At 34.3% G+C, this 12,985-nt stretch overlaps 1 protein-coding gene across 1 annotated transcript in view; it reads right to left on the reverse strand.

Annotated features, from left to right (window-relative positions):
- Positions 1-12,985, reverse strand: part of ERBB4 (erb-b2 receptor tyrosine kinase 4) — a 712,433-nt gene that overhangs the window by 159,495 nt on the left and 539,953 nt on the right. Inside the window, exon 20 of the mRNA XM_042948704.1 lies at positions 7,541-7,726. Within this exon, the coding sequence (XP_042804638.1) occupies positions 7,541-7,726 (186 nt within the window). The remainder of the gene's footprint in view (positions 1-7,540; positions 7,727-12,985) is intronic.

The raw sequence follows: 12,985 nt of genomic DNA on the forward strand, positions 1-12,985 counted from the left end.
TCAAAATGTGGCTATATGACTAGAAAAAAATAATCTCTATTTTCATTTAAACTGGGAATTGTTATTAAATGAGGTTTGGCTATGCCACTAACACCATGGCTTCTAATTCTAATATGTCCCTTCTACTCCATCTTTGTAAAATATAATAATTTTGCTATGTCAAAACATACCTTCCAAATCTATTCATTCAAATGACATTCACAAACTTCTAAAAAGTGTTAAAAGTCATTATTATATTATTAAATATAATAAGTATCAATTATCTTTCCTAGAAGGTTAGTAGTGTTCTGTTTCTTCTCTAGACTATTTACTATTTCAAAATTTTATATATTAGTATATATATAATACATTTATATAATATATACAATACACATATATAATGTATACATGTATAGTGACTGAGGTCGTATCTGCATATAGACTTTGGCCTTGACCACAAACAAAGCAGAAATTTTGGTGCCCAGTTCATGCATTTAACTGACATCAGACCTTCAGATTTGAATCTAATTTTATTCATAAAGAGAAAATGGCTGGATCCAATGGTAAAATTACAGTTTTCCTATCACTCTGTGTAGCTACTGTGAGCAGAAAAATGGAAAAGAGGAAAGAAAGAAAGAAAGTGAAGATTCTGCTCATGTAACACATTCAAGCCCGAAGACTTTGTATCTGTGTGTGGAAGAGGAATTAATTTCTTAACACAGAAATCTACTCTTTTCCATCATTGTGAACTGTTTTTGAACTGAGAGAGGTTCTTCTCTCCACTTTGTGCCTCACACTAACTCCTACTCTGGCACAAAGTATAAATTAAACTAAGGTACACAGATACTTTTTAATGGCCACAAAAAGTCAGGTTTCACAGTAGAATTCTCATTAGCTTCAAACAGGAATATGATATGACATGAAAAGTAAATCAGGGATAAAGTAGAGTGTGAAATTTAAAAAAAACCTACAGTTTAATTAAGAAAATATATTAAATTAACCTAAAATTATACTGACCTTTAAATGATACAGTGTTCTTCAAAAACATAAATGATGGAATCAATCTATTTATAAAAATACAACTTAAAGAGTCTTAGAGGCAAAAATCTAAATTATTTTGCTTAAACATATTAGGTCAATTTTTTATTCTTTAAAATATTGAGTGACTTTTATTTCTATTTTCTTTCAGAAGAATTTTAAGGATGGTACAATTTATTAATTAATCAGGCAATGAATTATCTTGTAGTTTATAGTGGACCACTGACATGTGTTTTTAGAATCATCTCTTTAACTAGTTTCAGTGGTAAATTACTGAAAAAAAAAAGCCCTTGAGACCCTACATCTGAATTGAACTGAAATTTAGAATACAGTAGCAACATCAACAAAAATATTTCAAATAAGCTTTTCTTTAGAAAGTAGTCAGGAGCTAAAATTTGTGCAGCAACAGGAAGTCAAACCAATGTTAACCTTTTCTAGCTTGAGATTGAAAAGTTAGAATTTTCTCTTTATTCCTCTTCAATAACGGACTATCTTATTCAAAATACCCCAAAACTCAACTCTTTGCCAGTTCCCTGATAGTTTCCCATGTTTTCAATATTACCAATAATCCAATTTTCTAACATGAAAATTAGAGGTCACAATAACAGCAAATACAGGACAGCATCTTAGGAATCTGTGCAAGAAAACACATGAGGATAGGGGACTCAGGTCCTTTTTTCCAAAAATAAGAAATACTAAATATTAAACATAGGATTCTCTCCTCCTATCCCCAGCATCATCTAAGAACAAATGCTAAGTCTTTTATAGCTGAGATTCAAAAATAGAATATTTTTAAAATAACATCATTAAGGCATTCTAACTATGAATGTAAGTGCCTTTCCTTATTGCCTTCATATCAAATATATTCAAAATAACACAGAATGCACATTCTTACTGTATGCTACACAGTGTTTTAAGCAGAGAATATTACCTTAGTCTCATAATTACTCCATTAAATAACTACTTTTATTATCCCCATTTTCAGGAGACTCAAGAGATTAACTTATTTAAGGCCACACAGCTGACAAGTGGTGGGTCTGGAAATAGAACCCATTCAGACTGGTTCTAGAGTCTGTATGCCCAACACAAGATAGTGCCAAATTACACATTTTAAATTCCTAATTTTGTGGCTTCTGGATGGCTCAGTCAGTTAAGCGTCCAACTCTTGACTTCTGGCTCAGGCCGTGACTTCACAGTTCATGGGTTTAAGCCCCACACTCAGGTCCTAGGCTGAAGGCTCAGAGCCTATTTGGGATTCTCTCTCTCTCTCTCTCTCTCTCTCTCTCACTCTGTCTCTGCACCCCCTCCTTATGTGCACTTTCTCTCAAAACAAATGAATAAACTTATTTTTTTTAATCCTAATTTATAGTGGTACTTGTGATCAGTATCTACACTGCATAATTGTTCACAGAACAGTTGAGCTTGCTTTATCAAAAGAACTTATAATTAAAACATTGGTTCAAAAAAAATCCCCCTAAGTTGAAAGACTATCTAGTTCTTTCCCAGAAAATGTAACATACATGCTGATGAGAAGGCAATAAAAAAAATTCTCATGAAGACAATGAAAAGTATTATTCATGATAGAACCTTTTCTTTTATGGGATTAATGATGAGACACCACTGTCTCATGGTGTCAGATGTCTTGCTCCTCGATGCTCTCCATATTCAGAAGTGCTGTTGAGGACAGCAAGGGGCTTTAAGCTGCAGTGATGTGTATGTGTTTGGAGAGGCAGGTGCTGAATGGCTTAAAGACCTTGCTCAGGCACCAGAGTTCCCTGGTTAGAACACAGGCATTTCAACCTACCGTTTTGTCCATTAGGAGTTAACTTCCCCTATTTTCCTCATCTATAAATTGGGAGAATAATGAGCCATACCTACTAGAGTTTCAGTAAATATTCAATAGCACAATGTGCCTAAAGCACCAAGCAGATGCCAAGTGTATAAGACATGCTTTATCCACATAGACTCAGTCATTATTGGTGTTACCAGGAAGTTCCGTCATTCTAAACTCACATACACTTTTTAGAGTCTGCTAAGTTGTCTTAAAAACTGCTTGCCCAACATGTTAGCAACAAGTATGAAAGAAGGGATTCTCATCATTATTTCTATCCTGGATTCATAAAGCACCAGGAAGGCATATGGTATTATATAAACATTAAATAATAATATATCCTGCTCTGCTTCCAAATTAAATCAAGTTCCAAATACAGCATTTGCAAAGTTAATATGGCTACCTATAAGAGTCAAACAATTTTGGTGTTTAAATTTCTGTCTCCTATGACATAAGGTTTTGTAGAATGACATACCAAAGGAAAAATGGAAATAAAACTGGGAATAGGGGTAAAATTTGTTAAAAATATTTTCTCCCTTATATACAAAAACACAGATTAGTTGTTCAACTATTTATGTGTTAGCTGTGTGCATTTAATCAAGTAACTTACATTCTCTGCGATTTTATCTGTGAAATGAAAATCATGATACTTCATAGGTTTGTGATGAGACAAATTAATTAATGAATAAAATATAGAGTAGTGGTTTGCACAGAGTAAGAGCTGCTTGATGTTAGCTATAATTATTATTTTCCTATGTATTGTTGTATTTTCTACAGGTATGTTATAACACAAATATAGATAAGTTACTTTACAGTTTTACCCCCAACCCCCCCAACTTTATCAGTGAAAAAAACAAAGTGGGTATTGAAGTAATTATGATGCTATCTTACTTTCCTGAGCCACTCTTGGTAACAATTGAAAGCAAAGAAGACAAAGCCTCTAAGTTACTGGAATAACTATTTGTGAAATACTTGTGTTTACTCAGACCATATTACTCATATTTTACAGAAATTTTTAAAACAATTCTCTGTTTTGAGGCTTTCAACCTATACGTAATAAAAACAAATTGCCTTTAAGCACTTCATGTTCTAGGAGCTGAGCCAAGGAAGTTGCATTGGACTATTTTATTTAATCTTTGCAAGCCACTATGAGGAAGTATATTAATTTTTTATTGCTGTATCTAATTACCACAGATTTAATGGCTTACAACAATACAAATTTATTTTCTTACAGTTGTGGATGTCAGAAGTCCTGAATTGGTTTGTAAACTGGAATAAAATCAAGATGTGGCAGGCCTGAACATTGTAGGGAGAATCTATTTCCTTTCTAGAGGTAGATTCTATTTTCCAGCATGTGGTCCCCTTCCCTGTCTTCAAAGCACATCACTCCAGCTTTGCTCCCATCTTTATATCTTCACTCACTCTGATCCTTCTGCCTCCCACTTATAAGAATTCTTAGATTACATTGGGCCCACCTTGGTGATCCAGGATAATCTCTTCATCTCAAAATCCTTAATTTAATAACATTCACAATTCCCTTCTAACATGTGAAGTAACATATTCACAGATGCCGTGGATGGGATATAACATATTTCAGGGTAGGGAGTTTCAGCCTACCAGAAGTAGCTACAATTATGCTCATTTTGCAAATAAGAAAAAAAGGTAGTACTGAGAACAAACTGAGGGCTGACGGGGGGTGGGAGGGAGGGGAGGGTGGGTGATGGGTATTGAAGAGGGCACCTGTTGGGATGAGCACTGGATGTTGTATGGAAACCAATTGACAATAAATTTCATATATTTTTTTAAAAAGTGGGTACCATCATATTAATGCAGGTCCTTCAGATCCTAATGCTGTTTCCACTATACAATTGTGCCCCCAAAGTAGAAAAAAAAAGATGAAGGAAGGGTTCTCTCTTTATGGGTTTTTCCCATAAAGATTTTTTCAAATTCTTCATGAGTTAAAAGTATTTATTAAATGTTTATTGAATGGCTACTATACCAATTTTCGGTGCTGGGAAGAAATATGAATCAGACTGAGTCAGTAGTTAGGTCATTACAAATCTTCCCATATATTTAAATACCCAAAACTCTTCACTCTATATTGAGAGTCGCAACCAAATTCAACCACCTAGTCGAAAGCTCCGGTTTCATGTTGTATAAACCTCTGCAATTTGCCATGTCTGGAACTGAACTCTCAAATTTTTTTCTACAATTCTGTTCAAATCTCAGCCTTCACCAACTCAGGAAAGAGCACCACCATACACCCCAACAACTTATCATATTCAGAACCCTATATTTGTCTAAAAAATATATCTTAATCCTATTTACTTCTCCTTACTTTCACTACCCCCAGACTTCTGACTGGTATCTTCATTTTCATTTTTGGATTGCCTTGATTTCAGCTCCATATATAAACTGGCAATGTCCCATTAGAACGTAAAATACTTCAATATCTACTGTTTTTATAATAAAATGCAAACCTTTCGTACTACACAGGGTTACCACATCCCTTGTTCTGTTTAACACATTTGTGTGTCTGTTGCCTTCGCGTAACTAGTGATAGAGCCTTCTTTCACTCTTAAAAATGTTCCGGCTGGATGATACATTACATGGTCACCATATCTATACAGCTCTTGTGGAATCTTTCCTCTGCCTAAATTTTCATCCCATAGCCAAATATTCTCCCTCAGGATTCAATGGTGTCTACCTTAAGTGTGCTCTGTAATTATTTTTCGTCAAAATGTGAACCCAAGCATTAAGTATAATACTATACTTAATTGTTTTATCTGTTGGCTATTCTGGCCATTAGGGTATACAAAGACAACCAGGCCCATGTCCACGTTGTTTGCCCCTAGACAATTCAGGCAGCATAGTACCTGATACATGGAAGGTGTCTATAGATGTTTATTAAAAGATTAATGACTAAAGAAACTTGCCATACAGTCAATCATATAAACTACATTGTATAAAACTTGAATAATAAAAATGTGTTCAAGATACCAATGACCAAACAAATGCAGAAATTGCTTCTGTTTGGAGAAAAAGGTTGAGTAGGGAAAGTTCTGTAAGCAGAGGAACCCAATCAGCATTGATGGATGAAAGGACCATCGTATGTGATCAAGAAGCTATGAGGAAAGATTTCTAAGCAGAAAGGATGGCATTCACAAAGGCAAAATGGTTTAAAACAGTGCAATTATTCAGGGAACTCAAAGTAGTTTCTATTATTAGAGTGTACAGCTTTGCATAAATGATATATTGATGTCATGAATCTCTAAGGACAAAACCTAAATTATGAAGAATACTGTGGGAAACATAGAAAACAGCAAAGAAATTTGAAACTTAGTTTTATTCTCATTTATACTGCTAGAATGATTTGAGAATTTCTATTGCATGTTTAGCTCACCTTATAATTTATTGGAGTTCTTAGGTAAGTAAGTAAATCAATTTTTGAAGAGTTGTGTTTCAAACTTCATTACTGTAAAAAATTCTCTAAGTTGTCAGTTCAACATGTAATAGTAACAAAAATATAATACATGGTCCATAATGAAACTATAATGGAATTTATGGTATGAAAACTAAACTGGACTTTCCCTTTAGATAATTTTTGGAATTTTAAGAATTACCTCAAATTTCTACTCTAAGAAATGAATTTTTATTCATTCATAGGCTGTAAAAAGAAATAGACTAGAATTACTAAATTAACACTTTGGCATCTATCTAATACAAATGCAAAGACGAACACATTTATAGAATTAACTGAACATTAGGTCAATTTGTGATGTAAATAGAGGTTTAAATAGAGAATTAAAACTCATTTCACATCTATTTATCCCAGAGAAAATTTTCAAGAAATATTCTTGGTATAGGTGATCATAAATGGGTTATTTGAATGTAAAACATGGACACCAGAAATTTCACACCAGTGGACTGCAAGGCATAAATGCTTTTGTTCGTTTCTAGAACACTTCAGCAGCTTGAGCCAAGATTTAAATTTGGAGAAGTCACATAAAAAAAAAAATCCAGAATTTTGGCCCCTTGGAAACACTGGAAGAACACATAACAATGGTGGAAAAAACCATAGTCCTTTCAGAGGGCAATGGTGTTCTCTAGGTCACCACAGAGCCCCCACCCCATCACCTCAGGTCCTGAGATCCATGCCACTTCCTTATGCATGTTACATGCCCGAGACGGTGTGCCAGGCTGAAAAACCCCAACCATTAAAGACTAACTGAGAATTATCAAAATGTCTAGGAGGGTATTTAGAACTTGATCATTTCTAATATTGAGAATTAAATGTACATACTATCTTAATAAAGTTGTCTAAAATGGGATAATTCTTATATTCAATCTTTTCTTTCTTGGATTTTGTTTGTTAATTAAACTATATCAAAACAAACAAAAAGCTAAACAAATTTGGTAGAACATTTTTTTTCTTCTGATCAGTAATCTATTTGTTTTGGCATCTGGTTAACATAACACAAATAGCAGTAAAACTTCCCCAAATATATAAGTATATCATGTGTTTGATCTGTGATTTGAATGCAAATACTTCCCTACATCTTTCAATATAGCACAAGTAATTTGTTTTATTTAAATATACTGAAAGACTTGACATATTTTCAGTATCCATACTATTCTAGATTAGGAGATAAGAGAGGAGAGTCATTGCCATCAAAAGTGATGGGAACTTACCTTAGCTATTTGGACACACCAGTTAAGCAGTAGCTGGGATCCAATGTTATCCTTATGTTCATGTACATAATCCAACAGGCAGCCATGGGGCATAAGCTGTGTAACCAGTTGAATGGTTGGGCTCAGACACACACCCAATAACCGGACTAAGTGTGGATGGTCCATACTTGCCATGATCAAAGCTTCCTATTAAAAAAAAAAAAATTAATGTAATTTCAACTCAAATTCCTTTATAGCACTCACTATATTAATGGTGCTGATAATAATTTTGAAAATGTACTCTCATTCAATGGAATCCATTAAAAATGAAAAGGCATTATTGCAGCTATTATATTTTTAAAGTGATTTAATTCAAGTAAATTTAAGTGAAAAAACAAGGACTATACATTTATTAAGATGGACAATGTTATAAAATTAAATGAATATAAAATTACTATTAGTGTTTTGTCTTTTGTAGTATGAACAATATTTGATTTTATTTACTGCTAAGTAAGTTGATATTGAATCTTGACTTATACCATGGATTTTTAACTTTTGATCTTGGTTCTGGAGTACAATAATCCATACAAATGTAATTATTTGTACATAGTACAAGGCGAACCAAAGGTAAGTCATCTGTTATTAGTGTGGAGTCAGATAGAATACACAGGTATAATTTAATAAATTATAAATATCAAAACTTAAACAATTACAAGCACTATGCCCATTGGGGATTTATGTAGAAAAATAAACCTTTAAATTTGCTCCATACATTTGCCTTTATTCAATTCTACTTCATTTCCAAATTTATAAGTTGTGTATTAGTTATAGAATCATAAAATATAATAGCTGAGTGAGACCATGAAAACTTGTCTACTCCAACTTTATCATTTCATGAAATGAGAAAATAGCTCTAATTTCTTTATCATAATCATGTCATTTTTGTTTAATGAAGATTGGACATATGATAGTCATTTAGTGCATCTTAAAGTTACTCTCCAATAAAGTTATTTTAAGTATCTTTACTACAATTTAAAACAAATAGGACCTTCCATGCATGTGCACACACACATGCACACACACACACAAGGGGGATGGCACAGATGTGACAATTTATTATCAATTAGTGTACCTACTTTGAGGCTATGAGAATGTTTATATTAGCATTCTTCTATATCTTCTGTGCCTTTGAAATTTTTCAAGACTAAAAATGGAGGACAGAAAGATCTACTGATCTATTATTTAAGATGACATGGAAAATCGAATAAACAAATTATTTCCATTCCCTCTCATTTCCACTACATTAACAATAAGGGCATTAATAAAGAGGCAGAAACCAACAATCATAGAAAGGAAGCAATAAAGATAGAATACGGAGTAGAATGTGGCTTAATAGTAGTAACTAAATTAACAGACATAAGACATCCGAAGCTTAATGTAGCAGGTAGAGAAACTGAGAAGAAATCCAATTTACACCACATGTGTCACCACCGAAGCCTCAAGTAGTGTTAGTGCCTCAAATCTGTGCAAATGGAACAGGGAGGAGAAACTGACTTCAGTAGGACCGTTTCAAAGTGTATTTTGGAGGCACTTAAGACGGCAGATCTCCTCCTCTCTTTCGTCTTTGGGAGAAGCTAAATCAAAAGGATTGTGGACTATGGCTATTAGGCAAAATAGAAAGAGAAGTACTCTGGTGAAAATAATAAGATTATGTAAATTTATATATAGGGAAAATTGGGGCCGCTTCTACTTCCTCTTCCCAAATGGAGCTGTGACTTCGAAATTCTGAAACTTAAATTGTTTAAACCTCAAATTCCAAAGCCAGCAAAAATTCAACCAAGGGAGTGGATATACACACATGTTCAGCCATGCTTGTTCTTAAAGAAACTTCTCTCAGATTCCTCCTTTCTCTGTCAGCTGTGCTCACTAAATAAGAGGGAGCAATTAAAAGAGTACATTGAATTGAGGAAACAGAATAACGACAGTGAAGGGATATTCCAGAATAAAAGCTGTTCAAGAGACCGAGATAGCAGTCAGTCCAGACTTGTGTGGGCATATTGCTCTGGAAAAGGTGATCCAAGAAGATGGAGATGATAGAATACCTAATGACTTTAAAATACATGAAGAGCATATATATTTATCAGAAACCGAAATTCAAATTAGTGATCAATGCACAGAAAACTAGGCAAAAATAAAATGAAGCAATTGATTTGGTAAAACACAAAGATATCCATGAAAAAGAAAATCATTGTACTCGCCATAGAGCATGGCAGGGAATAGTTGTAGAAACATAATGACATAAGTACAAATGCTGATATATGCAGACATCATATAACCATATTGAAAACTGAAGGGAAGGGAGGTGTACCTCTGCAAAGGGGTGATAGGAAGAAAGTGAAAGGTACATTCCTGTTGTTCCTAGTGACAAGTTAGCATATGATGCATAAAATGGAAAAATCAAGAGTTGACAGTGTTAGCATATTATTTAGATATAGAGTTAAGTGAAAAAATAAATTGCTGAGAAGCTGAAAGTGATTGTTTTGGGCTGTGGAAAATGAGTAGGAAAAGGAATGGAGGGTCACTCTAGAATTCTGTCTTTTACTATTCGCCTTGTAGAAGTATTTGACTTACTATTATTACTTTACAGCTATTTGAGAAGACATTAACTTTAAAAAAATTTTTTTAATGTTTGTTTATTTCTGAGACAGAAAGAGACAGAGCATGAGTGGGGGAGCGTCAGAGAGAGAGGGAGACACAGAATCTGAAGCAGGCTCCAGACTCTGAGCTGTCAGCACAGAGCTCGATGCGGGGCTCGAACTCACACACCATGAGATCACGACCGGAGCTGAAGTCAGTCATTCAACAGACTGAGCCACCCAGGCGCCCCAAGACATTATTAACTTTTAAACTCCACTGCTACTTTAGCGGTGTTGAATTCAGCTGAGTCTAAAGATGATTCACAATTACGTGTTTATCTGATGGAGTATATGAATTTACTGGATCTAGCTAGGTTCTTAGTCAAGTATAATGTTTTACTTTTATGAGTGAGGAACAGTGGGGCAGAATAGGCACCTGTCTTTGAGAAAGAAGATATATAAGGCCAAACAGAAAAAAAAAAAAATAAGCTGATAAAATACTATCAGCCCAACTCAAAAGACTGTTTTGAGTCTTTGTGGGCAGAAGCAGAAATTGCTGTTTTCCAGATGGCTTCTGAGTAGATGCTGACATTCCTCCTTCCTCAGTAGCCCCAGGCAACCAGAAGCATAGAACAGGGGAGGATACCGGTTTCTATGTTTCCTTGCTGAGCCTGTCACCACAGCAATGCCTTGAGGACTAGCAGCCCAGAGAGCACTGAGTAGTTTATAGGTACGTATGAGACACTCAGCAACTGCCCGAACTATTTGGGGAAATTTCTCTGGTGGCTGGAGTTTCTGCATAATGAGCAGGGCCAGAAATTTGAGTCATTACTATGAATATGGCCAAAAAAGTAGAAACATTTTGGTTTCACTTACTGTATATTTTAAACATTGGAAAACATTTGAAACATTAGTAAACATTTGAAATAAAGGAAATCAATGTAGTTATAAGGAGAATACAGATAGGAATGTTAGCAAGTAATATTACCTATTATTTAATCCAGTATTGTTATTCATTAATTAAATATTAACATTAATATTGAAAGTGTAAACCACAGGGTTCCTTCACTGAATTATGATATGCACACATATAAATATACACATATACACCAACAAATAAGCAGAACATGTAATCAAATTAAATAGCAAATTTAATCAAGCACAAAATTAGATATTATCTAATTACATTAAATTTATATTGATTGCATTTTCTCTATTTCTCTTCTAGTGGCTTTCAGTCTTTCATGAGCATGAGTTGCCTAGGTTTGTCATTACACGTAGTTATCCTGGTCCCACTCCCAGATAATCCAGTCTAGAAATTGATCATAAAGCTGCATTTGTAGCAAGCTCTCCAGGTGAAGCTACTGTAGGAAACAGGGAAATTGAGGACCTCTGAAACATTGCCAAGAAATGTATCTAGAATCCATTGCAAAAGTAGTAACTTGCAACTGTGGTTTGATCCTCATTATAAGCCTAGTAGCAGTCAAAGGAGGCAGTGATTCTCAGCTATAAAAGGAGAAAACCAAGGCTGGTGGGCTTACTGCCTCAGGTCTTATGATAACTGGCAGATCAGGGTTAAGACTCCTGATATCTGATTCTTAGTGCAGTGCTATTTCTTCTGATACTGTACTTTTAAATTTTCACTTCCATCAGCACCTCTCACTGTAGATGCTTATCTTGTTAAGAGGAAGACAGCTCCAAACACCTGATATCAGTCGTACCTGAAGAATTGGGTCAAATTATACCTAAGTTCCTGAAGAAACACTAAAATCAACCAACAAATTCGCACTAACAGGTAAACTGCCATTGCACACAATGCGCTTTCAGAAAGCATGAGGAAGAAAATGATGAAGTTTAAGGTAAAAGAACAATTTCGAGGTTATTTTAGGCTTCTTTTTCAGGATAAAATGTATAAACAATGTTTTTTCTTTTACAACTCAAGGAGTAATGATAATTTCATTCTACATATGCATGCAAAAAGTTTACATCAGAAGAGTGTAAAAAAGTCACATGAAAGTTTTCTTTTAAAAAAAATCTATTAGTAAGTCCTGGCAAAAAAGCTGGGGTTTTATTAAGGAAAATTGCTCATCACACTACAAAGAGTATTTGAAACCAAATTGCAGAGTATTTGCATAATAGTTCTCTTTTTTTTGAGAAAGAAAAGATGAACAAGACACTAATTGTAGGTTTTATTTTTTTCATAAAGGAAATAGCAGATGGCTTTTTTGGGGGATAGGAAAAGAGATAAAGAAAAGAGAATGTGGATTCATTTAGAGTGATGAGTGGGATAGAAAGGGAAAAAATTCCAATATTTTAATAATGGAGTGTTGGGCTTCAATAAATTGCTCTGTGTTGAAGTTAATAATGTCCCCTGTTACCTATCTCTGTGTGGGGCCTATGGAAGCAATTTTGGAATCTTTGCTGCTGTCACTAGAAAATCTCACCGAAGGCCACTGGAATAAATACAAGTTGACAGGTGCATTATCTATTTTTTCAGAAATAAAATTAGTTTCTGTCTTTGTTTTCCCTTTTGCTTTATAATGTTTTTTTTTGTAGGTGAATTAGAATTTTCTCATGGACAGAGGGGAAGAATGTAACAGGTGCTACAGTGAAAACTCTAAAGCAAGAACATTTTTCTTTATAATGAAGTCTGGTTTGAATAAGGACTTTTTTTTAAACTATCAAAGGACGACCAGGGCATAGACAAAAAGCTCTGAAGCATGTGTGACATTATTCTCTTGCCTATGCTATTTGTATCTCTATTTGTGTCTGAAGGGAAGACATTTCTGTACAATAATGAAAGTAAGCAATACCATTTGTCATATTAAGG

Source organism: Panthera leo, chromosome C1, assembly GCF_018350215.1.
Source record: "Panthera leo isolate Ple1 chromosome C1, P.leo_Ple1_pat1.1, whole genome shotgun sequence".
Classification (NCBI taxonomy): domain Eukaryota; kingdom Metazoa; phylum Chordata; class Mammalia; order Carnivora; family Felidae; genus Panthera; species Panthera leo.